Source organism: Ammospiza nelsoni, chromosome 1, assembly GCF_027579445.1.
Source record: "Ammospiza nelsoni isolate bAmmNel1 chromosome 1, bAmmNel1.pri, whole genome shotgun sequence".
Classification (NCBI taxonomy): Eukaryota; Metazoa; Chordata; class Aves; order Passeriformes; family Passerellidae; genus Ammospiza; species Ammospiza nelsoni.
Genome location: NC_080633.1, coordinates 135,927,077 through 135,945,992, shown reverse-complemented (window position 1 = coordinate 135,945,992; position 18,916 = coordinate 135,927,077). Strand labels below are relative to the sequence as shown.

Below are 18,916 nucleotides of genomic sequence, written 5' to 3'. Positions count from 1 at the left end.
TTCAAAATGCTGTAGTAGTGCAAACTGCAAGATAGAGGTATGTTCTGTGCAGAAGAATTCCCAATCTACACATCATGTTTTGTGCTTCAATATTCCTGTTTGTTGTCAGAAATTTAATTTCTTTCAGAATATCAAGTGTGTGTTGAAGTTGTTTGTTTTGCTTTTTTATTTCTATCTGAAATGCTCAAGTAATCAGTTAAATTGATTCTTGAATGTAAGTTACAATATTTTTAGACTTGAAAGATGGACATGCAAATAGCTGTTCAGTTTAAGCCATACATACTTTGAATATTTTTGTCGAAGCTTGCATTTTGATTCCAAGTAATGTGGGATACCTACTTGACTCTTGATTTATTATTGTTTCTATTTATCATCATCATTATTAAATTATTTTAGTATATTTTTATGTGGTTTGATTAAGTTAGCTCTCATGTCTGTGTTGCTGAACTGAAATAAAATATCAGAAGTGGATGAAATTCACATAAGCTTTTATAGATAACCAGCTTTTTATGTAGAAAGGTACATTGATCACATTTTCAAAGAGAAAAAAACAAACTGTTTTTCACTTCTGCCTTCTTTGGCAGATTGGGCTGTTAGAAGAGTGCATTGATTAAATAATAAAGCTTATCATTCAACTCTCACTGTAAGAAAAGAGATTTTTAGTTCACATTCAGATCCATGAAGTGTAGATCAAAGTTTAACAGATCCACTGTTTAAGTTTTCTGATCTTAAAAAATAAAAATTCATATATTGTTTCTAGCTTCAGGGCTGAACCTTCATATGTTTATGAATTCTGTGTTATTTTGAAGATTAATGAAGTAACATAAAAGTGTTACTAAAACTCTTGTGATTGTTTACATAACTGATTTACTAAATTTTTAGCTGGATGCTCAGATTCATGATGAATGTAAAAAACCCTGTGTGGTTTTCCTACTCTTCCCAACACCCCATCACTCTCAAAACATAGTTCTTCAATATAATTGATGTTACTTCCTCATGTAAGACCTGACACTACTTAGTATTCTCATCTCTCCTTCACTTGAGTAGAAGATTAGATTCAAGACTGAATGTATTGGCATCTACCCAATTTTAATTTTTTTTAAGTGCAACCCTATGCAGTTCTAAAACTTCAATGCAAGAAAAACTCTGTGATATAAAAGATACAGGGATTGGGATGTTCAGGTTTGCCGTTTCAGTGTTCATTGTTTTTGTAGGGCCATTTCTGTTACTTACACTAAGTAATGCTGCATTTTAGGTTGAGTGCTATGACTACGATGGTGATGGGTCTCATGATCTCATAGGAAGTTTTCAAACAACGATGTCAAAACTGAAGGAAGCATCTCGGTCATCACCTGTAAGTGTTACACAGTCTAAGGTGCCTGGGTGTTCTTGATAAGCTGTTTCATTCATATTGCAGCAAAACCTGGGTCACCTGGCCATGGGTGACCTCCAAGTTGGGCTAGGTCATGCCTTGACATTGCTATTGTAGTTGAGGCTGAAACAGCATTTGCATCGTTCATCCATTTTCCTAGGATTAGGGTTGTGGTTACAGTTTATTATTATGTATCTAAATGTCCCACCATCAGCACAAAAAAAATTCACTAATCATAAAAATACAGAAATAAAAAAACACTGGATGGTCAAAAGACAGAATGCAGCACAAATTTAACTACAGCTAAAAGACCAAAGCTTGTAGTATTTTTTTCAAATATTATTTAATCCTTTATGCCAAATGTGGCACTTATTAACTATTATGTATACTTCAGTGAATATGAGAAAATTCAGTATTTATGCCACTGCACAAAAATGCAGCTATGTTACATTAAGTGGCTTTTTTCTAAAGTGATACTACCCTTCCTATCTTATGAACTATAATAGTTTCCAAGCCTTTCAATAGGCAAGGTTTACAAGTGGAAGACAAAAGTTAGCATAGCAAAAATAACATAAAAGTATTTGTTTTATAGATATCTGTGTTATCAATATGTTTTATGTTTTACCATATTTTCCTTTAGTCCTGTAAAACCTCCAGAACTATTTCTGCATTAAAAATACTGGAATCTATATACAAGAGTGCATGCTTGTACTTTCCTAATATTTTGAGTGTTGTATTTATACTAAATAATAAAAATAATAGTAATTGCAGCCACAGCTTCTGGAAACACTGATGCTTTGTTTGAATTGCTATGTCTTTAGCAAAAAGAAAGTTGTTAGCAGAATCCTCAGAGGGAGAATGGTACAGAATTTCTTTCTTTGTTTGAAATACATTTGTCAAAACAAATATGTTTGTAGACTTTTGGATAAGAGAGGATTTCTATCTTGAGAATGTTTTTTTCTTGCTGATATTGGGCAGTCTGGGTTTAATTTTGCTGGATTATGAAATGAACTTCATTTTTAATATAAGCCCAAAGTATGAATCCTGAAATAAAAGATGATTAAACTTGTTACATAAATGATACGATAATATTTTTGTTGCATTTGTTTGCATTCATGCAGGTTGAATTTGAGTGCATCAATGAAAAGAAAAGACAGAAGAAAAAGAACTATAAAAACTCTGGCATTGTGAGCGTTAAGCATTGTGAGGTCAGTAATATATTCTGGAATTATTCTGGTTTTAAGTGTTAAGGTGTAACAACTCTTCATCCTCAAATTGTAAGAAACTTTAAAATGTCTGAAAGTTCCACATACAGAAAATATTTAAGGGACTCTGGTTTGTACAAGAAGACAAATTGAGAGCTGAATTACATACCTGTCCCCCCTTGTCCCTTCACTTTATCTTGAGAAGAAAGGTCACTTAACGAATTAAGTAATTTCTGAACCACTGCATTTCCCAACTTGCTGTTTTATGGCAAAGTAAAAAACTCTGTCATAATTTTATGACAGAATTATGTGTTATTTTATAAATGAAAGTTGTTTTGGAGCTGCTTTGGTGTATGTCTATAGTTTTGTTGAAGGCTTGATTCGGATGCTGTCATGCAGCCATACTGACTGTATGGTGGCATGTGTTGCAGATATCCTGGTTGCAGTGAGTGGGTGGGATAGCTCTAGGGCAAAACTAATGCTTTTAATGGGTAAAAACAGCATATTTGCAACCTTAGAAGTTGCTACAATAATATTAGCTGGGTTTTCTCCCATTGAAAAAACTAAAATTTCTGTCTTCTATTTTTAGATTATTGTAGAGTGCACATTCCTTGATTACATCATGGGTGGGTGTCAGCTGAATTTCACCGTAAGTTAAATCATTTATATGAATACTTTTTGAGTTTTGGAGCAAATTGAAGTATAGTATTGATTGGCTGTGTACTTTATTTGATTATTGTATTTTTTTCCTTGTCAACTTCATTTTTGTTCTGTAGCATGGAGCAGGATGCTATTTTGCCAGAGTGCTTCTAGTCTGTTCAGAAAAAAATAGTCTTTACTCTTGGCAAATGGTTCTGAACCTATGGTTATGTTCATTAGGAACTAGCTAAGTTGTGTGGATGGAGATCAGTGAGAAATTTACTGTTCTTTGAAAGCAGCACACAGAGGTCATCATATGGGTTAGAACCCTTAAGTTATGTAATTTGTGAACCAAATTCATCACAACTAACAGTATGATATCTTCACCTTATTAACATGCTTCATCACCAAAGCAAAAAAGACCTGTTGAAGTCAGAGAGGCTTCTGTGGAGCCTGACTAGTTGTACTTCTGAGAAGAAAGGTGTGTGTGTGTGTATCAAGATACAGAATTAAATTAATTTACCAGATTTTGAAGAGCTGCTGTGAATAGTAACTGAAAGTAAACACAGTGAAAGCCTGACAGTGTGCCCAGAAAAGCTGCAGATGCCCCATCTCTGAAAGTGTTCAAGTCCAAGTTGGATGGGGCTTTCAGCAACCTGGTCATGTGAAAGCTGTCTTTGCCCATGGCAGGGAGCTTAGACCTGGATGATCTTGAAGGCCTCTTTCAAGCAAAACCATTCTGTGATTCAGATGAAAGTAATTTTGGCCCTTCTGGAGAGATGCAGAGTTTTTGAGGCTTTTGTTGGGACATTGTTTGAAGAGTGTTAATATTCCAAGAAACCTGCATCCAAGTTCTGTGCCTGTTAGAATTGTAGATGTCGTGTTTACTACTCTTTCATGGATTTCACTTTGGCTTTGCCAGAGATAAGAAGCATAATTTAACCTTTAAGAGCAATGAGATATGAATGCTGCATTTGGCAGGTGGGGATAGATTTTACAGGCTCCAATGGAGACCCTCGCTCTCCGGACTCTCTGCATTACCTCAGCCCCGATGGAGTTAATGAATACCTAACAGCCATTTGGTCTGTCGGGATGGTTGTTCAGGATTATGATACGTAAGTGTTAGATTTTTATTTGGATCATGTTTTCACATATGTATAGACACTTGTGGTAGCTTTTTAAACCAGTGTTGAATATGCCTGCAGATATACTGGAATGCAACTTGTGAGGTAAGTTATAGAACTAAAATACCATCCTATAATTGCAAGTGTAAGCTTGTGTCTACTGCAGACCAGCAGGGCTTTTCATAATGGATGAAAAGAGCAGCACTGATTTGAATATATGCTTGCATTCTTGCCAGTTCGGTATTTAAGACTACTTTGGGTCCCAGAAACAATTACAGTGAGGAACTTCTGTTTAATTTTGCCTCTTAAATAACATTTTTAATGATGAAAAGCAGCACTGATAACTATACTTACTGATCTATGGCAGCTTTTAATGGAAGGTACTGATTTTGTTTTCTTTAAAATTGCTTCTTTAGAGATAAGATGTTTCCAGCCTTTGGATTTGGTGCACAAATTCCTCCCTCCTTTCAGGTAATGGAATGTGTAAATTCACTACCTAAGACAGCTGAAAGCACTTACTTCAGGAGGAGATTGTATATGCAGTCCTGACTTTGTTTTCTGTGTCTTCACAGGTATCTCATGAGTTCCCAATAAATTTTAATCCTTCAAACCCATTCTGTAATGGTAAGTTTGAGAAAGTAACATCAGACCTAGAGAATAAAATACCTAAGTTGACAGCATCAAGACACTTGAAAAATGAACTGAAGTTTGTTTTGTAATTAATTAATTTGTTTTGTCCTGTAGCAGCAAAAATTTTATAACCAATTTCTTACTTAGGTGAAATAGCATTGCATCTGTCTTCTGTAATGATTTGTTAAAGAAGTGGTTTAAACAGGCAGGGCACAGGGCTGGGAACAGTTCTCTTGTGCTGTCAAGACACTTTATGCTACTTAGCTGCTGGTGTGGAGTTGTCTGGTTTGAGTGTGGTGCTGCTAATGCCTGTTCAGTGTGGCCTCTCTGATCAGACTACCAACCACCACAAGCTGCCAGGTGAAGAGAATTGCTGTAGTTGTTTCACACCCTTGAGCACAGAGTATGTGGCCTGTCTGTTCACACAAGGCAAATCATGTTATGTATGTGCCTTAAGCATTGGTCAAAGGGGAAAGCTTCCATCGCTCATGGCTTTTTTTCCCCACCATGGTTTGTTTTAAATCTTTGCGAAATCACCTCAAGTAACTGATTTATACAGCTTTAGAAAAATCAGGTGCTTCAAAATACCCTAAATCTAATATTAAAAAAAATGAAAGATCTGTTTCTGTTCTCTAGGGATCCAAGGCATTGTTGATGCATATCGAGCCTGTCTTCCTCAAGTGAAGTTATATGGACCAACAAATTTTTCTCCAATTATAAATCATGTGGCAAGATTTGCTGCTGCAGCTACTCAGCAGCAAACAGCATCTGTAAGTTCTTTATGGTACTCGTTGTTTCTCTACTTTTTAATTGTCCTTCTTGTTTAGAAATACTTTTTTTCTCTTTTAAATTTGTGAGTGTATTCATTTGACAGTTGGGCTTTACCTTGTGAATAAATGTTTGTTGCCCTTAAAACAAGAGAAAAACTAGTTGTTTTTTGCAGATTGTACGTAACAGTCCTCTTAACCAATTAAATAAATAAACTCTTCAGATTGGAAATAGAAACTGAGAAGTACACAACACCTTTATGGTATCTTCTGTTGAAAGCTCTTGCAGTGCTATACAGTTGCTAAAGTCTAATTTAGGCCTTTATATCTAAGACAGTGATTTAACCTCAGCTAAGAAAAAAATTCAACTAGCCCTTGTTTAACATTAGATAGCTGGGAGAGAGGATTAACTAAGGTAGTGAAGAAGTGGATGGTATAGCTCCTGACACATAGGTACCAACACAGACAATTACCTGTACTATAAAGGTTTAGGTGCTGTATGGGCTGTGCCCTCCTTCATATTAACATTTTATACATGAGTTGTTGACCATATTAAAAATAGAAATTCTGAAGACCAAGTTGTGAGTATTTAGTCATGTTGATAATGCATGGAAGTTCACAAAATCCTAAATCACGGATGACAACAAATACTGGTGTATTGGATGTCCTGTAAAATCAGGAAATAAAATTAGCTATTTAAAATGTAAATTTATCTGTGGAAACCAATTTGAAAAGGAGCAATGGATTTTCATATGCCATGAGGCTGCTAAGATTTTACCTTGGTAGTCCTTTACTAGTAGCTGTAAAAAAAATAAAAATATGTATGTATAAATATACATATATGTATGTATGTCTATATGTCAGGAAAGGAGCAAACCTCTTGTTGGTTTTGTTTTTGTTTGGGTTTTTTTTAACTTTTATGTAGTATGCCTAGCAAGAGATTTGTTTTTCCTGCCTGAAAGGATGTATTGAAGACAATTTGCTACCTTGACATTTAATACATATCATAGTGATTTGGGGTTGGCTTTTGATTCTGATGCTGGTTTTTTTCCCAGTATGGAGGAAGTATGAGAAGAGAGAAATAAATCCAGTATGATGTGCTATCCTGCTATAGTTGCTTATAGCTTTCTGTGGTCACAACTGCTTTATAGATGTTCTTGCTGACGTGGGGGAGCAGACTGGCAGAAAGCAAGGAAAAAGACAAGATAAGGGAAGAACAGTTATATGAAGGCAGATGAAGGCAGATGGGAAGGAAAGTAGTGAAGAGCGGCTTCCAGGAATAATGGGGGGAATCTTTGGGGACTTGAATTTATGCTATTCAGTAATCATATGAAATGAAGTGAGGGAACACTGGAAATTCAAAAAGTGTTTGCTAATTTCCAGACTTGGTACTTCTAGCTCATTTTTGGTGCTCCAATCCAGAACAGAAGTGAGGATGCCAACTTTTAGAAGCCCCGACAGAATAGTGGAAGCAACTCAGGTGGTAGTTAATTAAGTTACTGGTGTACTACAAAGATACCTTGATAATTAACTTCATGAAGCAACTAGAAAACATAATTAGAGGAATTTGGAAATGGCTGTGTGTTTCAGCACTGAAAGGTGTGATTTAGGACTTTCTGGATACAATAAATGAAGTAAAGGGTAGTGTTTCATAAAGGTATTGATAGACCAGAAAAGAAAAAAATAGAAAAGTTTCAAAGATGTTACCTTTCCAAAACCTCAGTAAACTGCCTTCTATCTCAGAACAAATAATGGGGAAATAGGTTAACTGTTGGTTTGTCTGGGGATTTTGGAGGAAAGAACGGTGATACCACTGGAGTTTTGAATGGTGGCTGCTTATTGACACCTTTTATAAAAGATTATGTTGTCCTTACAAGTTTTTCCAGATTGTGCAGATGAAGCCTGACCACAAATTAGACATTTGATTGTAAAATTCAGTGAGCGCACTGAACGTGCCAAAGTGACAACACAGTGTAGTGTTGTGAGTTTGTATGTGTATCTGTATGTGGGTTTTTCTAAGTGTACATGGCTAAATGTTTGCTGTTTCTTTGTCATAACACAGTGTTTATTGGTTTGACAGCAATACTTTATACTTCTGATCATAACGGATGGTGTGATAACAGACCTTGACCAAACTCGGACTGCCATAGTTAATGCCTCCAAGTTGCCCATGTCCATTATCATTGTTGGTGTGGGAGGAGCAGACTTTGATGCCATGGAGTTTCTTGATGGTGACGATGGAGTTCTTAGGTCCTCATCAGGAGAACCAGCTGTCAGAGACATTGTCCAATTTGTGCCATTCAGGAAGTTCCAAAATGTAAGTAATCTTACTGATATGCTTAATAAATATTGTAGAAGTATGCTGGGCTTGCTAGGATGTCCTGCATCTAATCCTAAGCTTTTGTGTGGTGTATCCAATATGTACTCTTAAAACAAGTCTTTATCAAATACAAAAAAAAAATCCCAAATCCCTCAGTTTCTACTTCCAGCACTGCATTTCTGGCTAGTTTCTGCACCTGAATGACCCTTGTAAACTCCCTCAGACTTGATTAAATGAATGGATAGTTTTTTTTATTTGTGAGGAAAAACTTACTATTACTTTTTTCTTATGGTAATTTTTATTTTTATTGTAGATGCCCATTTATGAATGTGAATTAGTTTCACAATTTAGTGCAGTATTAAAATTCAAGGCTAAGTTATAATCAGGGAGGTCAAAATCAGTAGAAACTCTGTGTGACCATGGTAGTAGTGGTAGTTTTCATTTTCATAAAAGTAAATACCAAAAAAAGCTGGCGAAAGAATGAAGTCCTGGTATTCTTTAATTTCTGTAAAATCCAAGAATGTATGTGTAGGCCAATGGAAGTCAAATTTTAAGTGTCATAATGTTGAAAATAGTTGACTTAAATAAGAACCACCAAAACTTCCTCAGGATGGGCAAATAATATCAATATTTTTATTTCCATCCAAATATATATTCTAATTTTGTTTCATGTCTTCGTATTAACTTGTTAATAATACCCCTTACAACTTCTTATTTTGCTTTTATATTTTTACTTTTAATAGAAATTCTTAGTTCAATCTGAGTAACTCAGGCAAACTGAAATGAGAAAGCAGAATCAATACAGAATATGCTTATCAAGTAATGCGCTTGGATGTAGATTAACTAGGGTCATTGCTCAGTATATTATATATTCACATGCTTTCAGTTTCTAGAGAAAGAGATTTTTTTTCTTATGGATATTTAGTCTTACAGTAAAAACAGTATCTACAGAAGAGCTGCTCCATAGAAATACTCATAGCTGCTCATCCATAGTTATTGTGGATGAGACTTGATGCAAAAGATTGCAGATGATTTAGACAAATCCCTGAAGGGTCATCTTAAGCAGATAGTGGAAGTATGTTTACATGGCTGAAGTCTGATACCTGCACTGCATATTTCATGTGACAAAAGGTGTCTTCAGACATGGCAGCCCTTTACTCAGCTCCTGTTACTTCAGATGGCACAAGACAGCCATCTGATTCATGGTAACAGGAGTGAGAAGGTAAGAGGGAAGCTTCTGTTTGTCATACAAGGGCACTGTGTAAATCCTCTGTAAAATGTCAGACTTTAAATTGGCCTCCTAGAGGAGGTGCTTATTATTTGCCTTAGAATCTTCATTAGCAGTTAGTGGAAACTGATGCTTGGTGTTCTTTTTTTATAAGTCTCCCAAAGAAGCTCTGGCTCAGTGTGTCCTGGCAGAAGTCCCTCAGCAAGTGGTGAACTACTTCAGCACCTACAAACTTCAGCCTCCTAAGAATCCTGCTGCAAAATGAATGGGCTCAGCAGAGGAAAGACTTTGTGCTTGCTTTACTTGCTGTATCTACAGACTTTGGTTCTCAATATACTTCTGTATATGTGTACTCATGCCTCTGTATCATGATGCCACATGTTAGCTTTTGCCTACAAATCACTTTGCCAAGTGTGCCTTTAAAGGGCCAAAAATGTAATGGTATTTAAGTTTCATGTTGATTTGAGAGAGAGTGCTTACATGGATGCATTTGATTTTGATAAGAGTGGAAAAAAGAGTTTCTATTAAGCCACCATAACACAATTTTGATACAGGTGTTTCATATTCAGACAAGTGCCACAGAGTGTAAAGGCCCTCCTTGCACAGCTGTTTCTTCTTTGCTACTTCAGTGCCTTTGGGCAATGCCTGGGATTCAGGGCTGTGTGAACATAAGCCAAAGAAGTCATTAAAGTATATATTCTTTCATACTATGCCTTCTCTTAAGGTAGTATGGGAATAAGTAGGGTGAATTAAGGTAAACCTCTGACATCTCAGCATGGTAGTACTGGCCTATGAGGCTACTACTGTAAAGGCTGTAAGTGTTCCAATGTGCAGTGTACTGGAAAATGGAAATTCCAGATTTATTTTGGTAGGGGTTTTGTTTTGGGGTTCCATACCTCCCCCCCATAAAACAGTCATGACTATTGATATTTAAAGGGCTTTTTGTGAAGTAGGAATTTGGTTTTTAGTTTAAAAGTTTTCTCTGATTTAGAACTGCATATTTTGAGGTAAAGCAAGTTCTTCAAATTACTACTTGTATTTACTTTTGTCATATTTTGAGTCATGTTGCTTTTCCATGAGCCCACTAATGAAAAGTGCCTACAAAAACCCAATATTCCCTTTTTCTCTCCTTTTAGGAAGACTCAATAAAGTCAAGTCTCTCAAGCCCTAATCCTATAATCGTACTGCATTTCTCTAGGGCAAAACATTTCTGATTTATTTACTTGGGTTGAGTTTTCCCTTCACCTTTTATACCAAGTGTAAATCATGTGTTTGCTTAGTGAATAAATGAAAGTTTCTTGACCTCCAGCTGCATACTGCTTGCTGAGGATCTCCTCTGAGCCTGTCACTGTGTGTAACATAAGTGGATGGAAAGGTCACATTTATCACTTCTGAAATGCCAATCTTGAACATTAATTTTGCAGTTTCACCTTTGAAGTGGTTTAGAGTTAGACATCCAACTTATCTCATGTGAATGGTCTGGCTCTAGTATGTAAGAACAGAATGGGCTACTGCTAAATTTAGCACACTTGGACACTCAAGATTTCACCAGGTCATAGTGTATTTGACTTTTAGCTGCTGGAGCTGCATAGTGTGCTGCTTTTTTTGTTTTGGTTTGGTTTTTTGGTTTTGTTTGTTTGTTTGTTTGTTTTTTGTTGGGGGTTTTTTTTGTGTTTTACATGTATAATCCTGTAGAAAGTCTGAATTCACATTAACGTTGATGGGTGAAGGATATATCTATTGAGATTATATTAAACAAGACATACCAAATGCTTTGTAGACAGTTGACATTTATCAATCAATCATGAATGGATATATTATCTCCACTCCATTTTTCTTGGTGGAAGGGGATCCTAAATACTATCAAGTAGTGAAATGTTAAGGAAGAGAGTTTGTTTCATGTTAAGCCAAGCTCTTTCTTTTTTTAAAATGTAATTAATATATTTATGTAAAAAAAAATCTGTAATCATCTTTTTATCAGTGTAGTTAAAATCTGTTACTACTTTATGTATAAATTACAATGAAGTGTCGTATCACATATGCAACTCAAAATATTGGGATCGAGGAAGTTACTATAATAAACCTAAATCACACTGCTGCAAATTGAGAGTGAATGATTTTGGAAGAGTAAACTGTTTCACAGCTGTCTGCTTCATGTACACAGAGAACTGGATGCAGTATTAATACTTTGCATTAATTGTAGTGGATGATAGGAGTACTACTGATAGAAGTACAGGATACTACTGAAGTTCCTCTGAGCTGTCTGCCAAAGATAAAATGCTGCACCTGTGTTATGTGTTACCAATTCCATTTTAAGTTGCCATGGAAGTGCATTTAAGTGTGTTAGTATGTATTGCTATACTAAGTATCTGCTGCATGTAAAAGAAAACCTGTTGTTTTGTCTGCGTTCTACACATAAATTCTGAGTTTCTATGGTAGAGATTTCATTACCTCTTATTAGAGAATTGCTCCCATGTTCCTCAAGCTTAGAGAGTTAAAATAGCATATCAACAACATCTAATTCTCAGTGTGCCCTATTCTTTTTAAACTAAATGTTTTAGACAGGACCGTGGCAAGAACTGTTATAACTTAGAGAAGTGCAGCTAATGCCTGTTGAAAACTTCCAGGGTAGGCTGAAGTGATATTTTGAGTGAAGAAATGCAGCAGTTTGTGAGTCAAGGGGAGTTACTGTGCTGTTTTGCTATTTTTTGTTTATTTTCACGTGTTAAAAGTGCACTAACAGCTTTCGGGTGACAAAGAAAAATGTTGTCCAAGTTTTGTAAAGTGAATGTGCTCGTAGGTCACTGGCACCACCTTGTGATAGAAGTGATGTATGGCAATCTTTGTCATCAGATCCTTTTTGCCTTGTATTGGTCATAATATATACATATGTACAGCAGAGAGCTCACCTGTAACCAGAATTTTTTACTTTTATATGTATTTCAGTTCTGATGAAGTTAACTGATTTACAATACCTGTGCATTAAAACTATCATTTCAATATACTGTTCTGTGGTGCTTTTGTATTCAGCATGTCCTGTGTAATGCTAAATGCTGTTTTTGTGATTCCTATGGTAAGTATGCCACAGATTTATAACAAGTATAAAAGGGAGAGGAAAAAATGCCTTTCCACTTAGTGGTTACGACTCTGCAGTTTATTCTTCATAAAGCATCTTAAACAGGCTTCTAGCAAGAAGCTATTCTGTAGTTGGAGAGTTTTAACTGTGACTGTTTCCTATTCTGTGCCACATTAGAGTTCTCCCATGCGTGCTGTTTCATACAATTATTCAAAACTTTTTATCCCAGAACAATCTCTGCATTTTAGTTAGAGAGGCATAGAGAGATGGTTACTTGTAATTTTCAAATACCTTATCCTACTTTACCCTTTAGTTTCTTTACATTCAAATGTAGCCAGATCTGAGGGACTGAATTAGGACACTAAGATACAGGAGCCAGTGTTGCAGGGGAATGCGATTCCACACAGAGACAACTGTGACACTGGAAACTGCATCTTCTAAGTGCACCAGAGCAATTCATTCTGCTTCTTCACTAATCTAGAATCTGCAGGGTGGAATTAGTTCCTGAAAGAATTTATTACATCTTACATCTTGTAAGACGTAATTAATAAACACCTGTAGTAAATATACAACTTTCTGGTATCATTCTGTCTGGTGAAAACCATACAAATAGTTGCAACTTCGATTTGTGCAGCCTTCTTGTGCCTGCCAACCCTGAGAACGGAGGAATTGTGGGAAGAGGAAAAATACCCCAATGACAGAAAAGTAGGATGTCACAGAAAACCAGATGGATGTTCTTTATGTGTGGCCACTGTCTTCTGCACTGATACTTCCCCTAGTTTCTTTTGGGTCTAAGGAACTTAAGAGCTGTACATAACAGTAGTCTTGTAGATAGAACTGTCAAACTTTTCTGCAAACCTGAGCTGTAGCAAAGCAGCAATTTGTGGGAAGCTCTGTCACTGCACTGAAGCACTTGGTGCTGCAGTCTCAGCCTTTACTTTGTAATTTATGTCAGTGTGTGATTGATGAACTTAAATATGTGCATAGAGAGAACATTCAAAATTACCTGGTAGCATTTGTGCAGGCAGAAGGGAATTGGTTCTTTTCAATGAGAGTGAGCTTTACTCATTCATATAAAGATGCTAAAATATGGGGAATATTTTCCCCCCTTCCATAATGCTTTGACAACTCTCTCAACAAAAAGGATGTGAAACTATATATTGCAATTCATAGAGTATTATTATTCATATAAAGTCTCATTCATGGAACAGTTCAGCAGTATTTCTAATCTTGAGATTTCATTGAGACAGTCCTGGATGTGCAATAGATGAATAATTCTTTATGAAACAATTTAAAATTTTCTCCCTCTTTTGTGATGTCATTTTTTCATACATATCAAATGACTAGCTGCATACAAATAAAGATGGTTCTTTCCAAAAAGCAGTTGAACCTTCACCTCACTGCTAATGCAGCAGAAATTTCTTTTGAAAGACATTATGGTTTGGGTCTCGTCAGAGGATTGCGGAATATGCAACATATGGAATTCACTCATTCAGCTTTTACTTGGAGAAACTTCCCACTGATTCTGGTTAGGCTTCCAGTTTTGCCTGTGATTACAGAAGTTGAAAGGCTTTAAAGAACAGGCCTACAGGATGCACAGCCTGTAGGGTCATATATAGCCTGCAAAGTGAGTGTTTTATTTTGGCATGGTGCCTTGGTGCTGGTCAGCCAAGGAGCTGTGAAGCCTGCTTTTCCACTTCTTGGCTTGGCCTGTGCATAATGTTTTTTGTTTACAAAACTGTTCATCCAGTGGTATCTGAAAGGGGATTGGGAGAGAGAGGAGATACAAACCCATAGAAGAAAAGAATGTAGTTGGGAGTTTAAGTTAAAGCACAGCTTCAAGCTTTTGTGTAATACTGCATCTGAGACTGATGAGTCGATGCAGAAGGTTGGCAGTGTGGGAGCTCCTGCACGGGAGGCTGTATCCCCCAGCTGTGGCGCTCATGAAGGATTTACTGTAGTTCACAAATGTGGTGTAGCTAAGACATGGAGACACAGGTTTCTCTTTGCACAATTAGTCTAAGTTTATGATGGAGATGAACAATTGGAGCATGGGTTGCAACTTTGCAATGCAGAGCCAGAAAGTGTAAATCCAGCTTTTTATAAAATAGCCTTTATTTTTGAAGTAGCTGGTTTAGATACCAAGATTCTTCAGACAGCTCTATCAAGTGCTTACTTGATGAGATGTAACAGGGAGCATGCCCAACCCCTTGACAAGATCAAGCAAGTAAATCAGCAGCCCAAAATTATATGTCACATCTGGAGGGTGAACTCTTTCCCATGTTAATTTGTCAGAATCAAAGACAGCTGGAGCAGATGTTTATGCTTTCAGAGGGCTGGCAACAATTCTATAATCTGCTTCCCTATTGCAGATTTTGGGATTTATTTTTTGACAATGCTTTTGTTATGTTGCCCTCTGTCCCGAGGTAAAACATCCCAACACATAGCAGCTGCTGTCTGCTCTGAGCCATGCTGGTCACAAACCCAGGTCACCGATTAGAAGTATAAGGGGAGGAGGGAGAAAGATAAACATAAGGAACCTTAGTAACAGTAGGCCAGTAGCAAGGAAAAGGATAACTATTGGGAGGCAGAGGAGAAAACAGAAAAGAATGCACACAAAAGCTAAGAGCAAACTGAGCAACAGGAACAACAGGAAGAAAGCAAGGATAAAAAGGAGAGGGAAGAAGAGAAGTAGGAACAAGAAAGAGTAAGAGAAAAGGGAGAGCATGAATAAAACAAGAAACAAGTGGTCGTGAAATACAATCTGAGCCGTAATTTCTAATACACCAACAGTTCTTTCTTCAGTGTCAAGGTTAAGAATATAAATAATTTGTGCAGTTGTGCCAGGAGAGGAGGGCAGGAAGATGAGGAGCTGGAGTAGATTTTTCTCACACGTAGCCTCTACTTTTGTATTCTATACCCAAAAGCAAAGTCCAGCCAGGCCTCTGAATGTAGCAAGACAAATAGATGGGGCCACACCCCACAGCACCATCTATTTCTTTTCTTTCTCTTTAATTTCAACTTTAAGGATCTCTCCTTCTCCTGCTCTGGGGGATGGTGTCATACTAATGATCAGAGACTCCTTACTCGTTGTTCTCTGCATAACTGCAGGCTTAGCATCTGCCTGTGGCTTTTCCTTTTTAGCAGGGGGTGCAGAGGGGGCTGCAGGCTCCACAGGTTTCTTCTCCTCTTCTTTAGGCTTGGTCTCTGTTTCAGCTTTCGTTTCCTAGAAACAAGAAGTTTAATGTTTTCCAATACTGCAAAGGAAGTTCAGGAAGTAGTTCTATTCTGCACATGCCATTAACAGGCACAGCATGACAACTTTATTAATGGTATGCAACACATGTAAACTTCTATTCAGATGCTGAAAATTGGTTTCTAAATGAAAAATGCAATTTCCAAATCAGAATATCAGTATAAAACCTAGAAAACACTTGTGGATATTAAAAACATCTGCTTTTTACTAATGTAGGGGGATGAAACAGACCCGTTTTGGGGTACAGAACCCTTCCTTAGGTCTCGCCTTCCTTTATGTCCTTAAACTAGTGGAGAAAGAAAGAGTGTTATGTAAACCTTAACATACTTCACACTGCCCCCATTCCTTGGTCAAGCCTATTTGCTAATAAGTTCACAAATACACACTAAAATGAGCAGTATTTCTGCTCCAATCATATTGTTATAGTCATTGATGCGAGCAAAGTGCAAAGTTCTTTATTTTACTTAAATATAACCACAGCTATTTCAGCTATAAAGAAAATAATTCTATCACCTTTGGGTAAATATGTAGAAGTGAGCAGGTTCTTATTAACATTAACATTTCTCAGAACAAGGTCTTATGTGGGAATTATTTTTCATCAGTTAAAACAATAGTTTTCTCATAAGTGCAAGATATTAGAGATGTAATCAGTTTTAGCTGTATGGGCTACACTTCATAGTTTGTCTTCAGGATTTTTACCAGAGATCTGACACTGAGTTGGAAAGTTCACCATATGCCCGAGTCAGCTGGATCAGATTACTGTGTTTGGGTATTTCTGTATTTACTGTTGTTTGCATAAAATTAGAAGATCAGATGCCCTTAAGACCTTTGTAAAATCCATTTATCCTTACTTTCTTAGAGGATTTTTTGTTTGCTTGCTTTTTTTCCTTGCTTTGGTTTTCTCTGGTCTGCATAAAGTCCAGGTTCAGAAAGATGGAGCCAAATTTCAGAATTAGTGTTTACAGAGATTAGGAAAAGTGGTTATATCTCAGCTACTGGGAGTTTTTGCTGTTGATTGCAGCAAGGCTGCATTTTCACCTACTCTGTTTGCCCAAGCCCTCTGAGTAGATTCTACAATGTTTTCTGTGGCTTTACCTGAGTTTCTTGTTGTTTCTTCAGCTGCAGCAGCTTAGCAAGGCCTTCTCTTCCTTTTCCTCCAAGCATTGCTTTAAACAATTTTGGAGTTTCCTGTTTCTGCCCAAAGAGACTGGCCAAGCCCCGTGGCTGTTGCACTGGTGGTCCTGGGGGAGGTTTCCCCTTCTGCTTCAGCAGCACCCTGGAGAAAGAAGTGGATAAGAATACACAATGGTGCTGTGAAACTGAGTGAAGTTCCTGCAAAGTTGAAACACCACATTTATGATATTGAAGATCTGATGGCTCTTTCTTGGTTCCTAGGTCAAGTGACAAGAGCAAAATGGGAAACAGTAAAAGTTTTGCCCTAGGCTCTGGTAGAGATGGAGGCAACTGTTCAAATCTGGAGTTGCTTACCTATATCCTGGAGGACAAACAAGGGCTGGCTCAAATTAAGGTGTCACAAAAGAGATCAAAGAGAAAGATAAGGAAAGAAGAGGTGTGTAGGGAGATGGGTGCCCCATCCTGAGATGGCAGTCTCTTATCTGGCCTTCTGGATGCAAACCCAGAGAGCATTTGGTGCTCCACCAGGACTCCAGTCGGCACTTTTGGAGGAAATACTTTACCAAAGTAACTTCCAGCGTGGCTCATCTCTCACAGGTCAGGTCAGACAGTGGTACTTAGTTTTGGTCCTCTGCAGTAGAAGAAGACACCCTGACAATACAAACACTACTGCCAGCCTTGTGGCAGACTAGGTTTTCACACCGTTCCGTAGCTGCACTGATTTGCAGCCATAATGACAAGAACTGAGAATGAATAATGAGGGTAAAGATTAGATTAAAAATCCAAGATAAATGGGACCAGTAAAAAGCAGAGGGTTCCCATGCTTTCAAGGCCACTTTTCTATCCTTGCAAAAGCCCTAACTTAAGGTTCTTTGTGAGTGAAGATTATATTCACAGTCTGAAGTATAGTAAATCCCATAATGCTATAATATTCTCCAGCATCTTGTACATTGGGAATTTCAGAAGTGAAGGGTTTACTTACTTTTTTTACTTTTTTTTTTTCTTTTTTTTAATTTCATTGTCACAAATTATAAAAAGGTATGCTTTAGCAGCTTGCATGCTTTATTATGCAAAAAACATACAGGAGTTATTGGGCAGGTGATAATAGAACAAATTTCTTACTTGAATAAATCCTTTCAGTTTATTTCAAGGATCCCTTTAAGGGTGTCAGATGGCCAAAAAGAACTCTAATGGAAACCTTCCAGGGCAGAGCAACTGGTAACTTCATTCCAAAACTGACCATAACCACAATCTTTATGAAAACAGGGTACAAATTTCATCTTTGTGTCTAGTTTTGGCAGAATTTGTGGATGCCTTGACTGGTAAGGAACGTGGCCTCCTGCACAGGGCAGGTAGTGCATATCTTTAAAATCAAACAGAATGTCTTGTTTTTAGTCTGATACCTAGAGAGGTCTTTGAGCTCAAATGGGAGTGCAGATATAGAAGGTGTATGATTAGCTCCACAGTTTAGAAAGGCTATCTGGAGGAAGCAGAATTTAATGGATGGGCAGAATATACCTAGGGTGGGCAAGAAAGAGAAGAGGCAGTGTGGGACAGAGACAGGAGTAACAAGGTCATACTACTTTTAGATAGAAGCTGGAGAAAAGCCAGGAATGATTGATGCTGGGGATCATTGGTCCATGCATTTGGTCCCCTTTTCTACCTGTTAATGCTAGTTTTGACATTTGAGCAGTCAGCCCATTCTGTGTCTGGTTTCCTTGTTCCTCAGGGGCATCATGATTCTCAAGATACTGATATTTGACTACCTGGGCTGTTACAACAGGGTGAGTGCAGCCATTTGCTAGCATTTCCAAACAACAAAATGTCTCTCCCGTGCTATGTTTAGTCTTTGGGGGAATTTCAAGTCTGTGACCAACCTTCAAACCTTTGATAGCAATTCGAGACAACAGTAAAGACCACTAGGGGTGCTGAAGTATACTAATAATGACAAACTGTTTCAAATATTTGGATCTTTTACAAGGTAGCAAGGTACTCATTTTGTCATAATTTTATGACAAAATCTGACAACACTTTGCCCTTTCAAAGCTGTGAAAATGGTGATCCTAGCAAGCTACAGCCAAAGGAAGGTGAAAAGCAATCTTGGCTTGAAATCCCATTCAGGAATGCTTTTCAATGAAATGCACAGGTATCTGATTTGTGTAGTT

The 18,916-nt window shown here is 37.2% G+C and overlaps 2 protein-coding genes across 3 annotated transcripts in view; one reads left to right on the top strand and one right to left on the bottom strand.

The window, feature by feature from the left end:
* CPNE3 (copine 3) overlaps positions 1-12,285 on the top strand; it is a 28,918-nt gene extending 16,633 nt beyond the window's left edge. For both annotated transcript variants that reach the window (XM_059486117.1, XM_059486124.1), the window contains exons 9-17: positions 1,256-1,354; positions 2,494-2,580; positions 3,167-3,226; positions 4,198-4,331; positions 4,757-4,811; positions 4,913-4,964; positions 5,607-5,740; positions 7,818-8,054; positions 9,440-12,285. In XM_059486117.1, coding sequence (XP_059342100.1) covers positions 1,256-1,354; positions 2,494-2,580; positions 3,167-3,226; positions 4,198-4,331; positions 4,757-4,811; positions 4,913-4,964; positions 5,607-5,740; positions 7,818-8,054; positions 9,440-9,550 — 969 coding nt within the window. In that variant the 3' untranslated portion in view covers positions 9,551-12,285. The remainder of the gene's footprint in view (positions 1-1,255; positions 1,355-2,493; positions 2,581-3,166; positions 3,227-4,197; positions 4,332-4,756; positions 4,812-4,912; positions 4,965-5,606; positions 5,741-7,817; positions 8,055-9,439) is intronic.
* A 3,068-nt stretch (positions 12,286-15,353) lies between these two features.
* Positions 15,354-18,916, bottom strand: part of CNGB3 (cyclic nucleotide gated channel subunit beta 3) — a 59,820-nt gene continuing 56,257 nt past the window's right edge. Inside the window, exons 17-18 of the mRNA XM_059485759.1 lie at positions 16,713-16,893; positions 15,354-15,587 (exon numbers count right to left, since the gene is read on the bottom strand). Of these exons, the coding sequence (XP_059341742.1) occupies positions 15,354-15,587; positions 16,713-16,893 (415 nt within the window). The remainder of the gene's footprint in view (positions 15,588-16,712; positions 16,894-18,916) is intronic.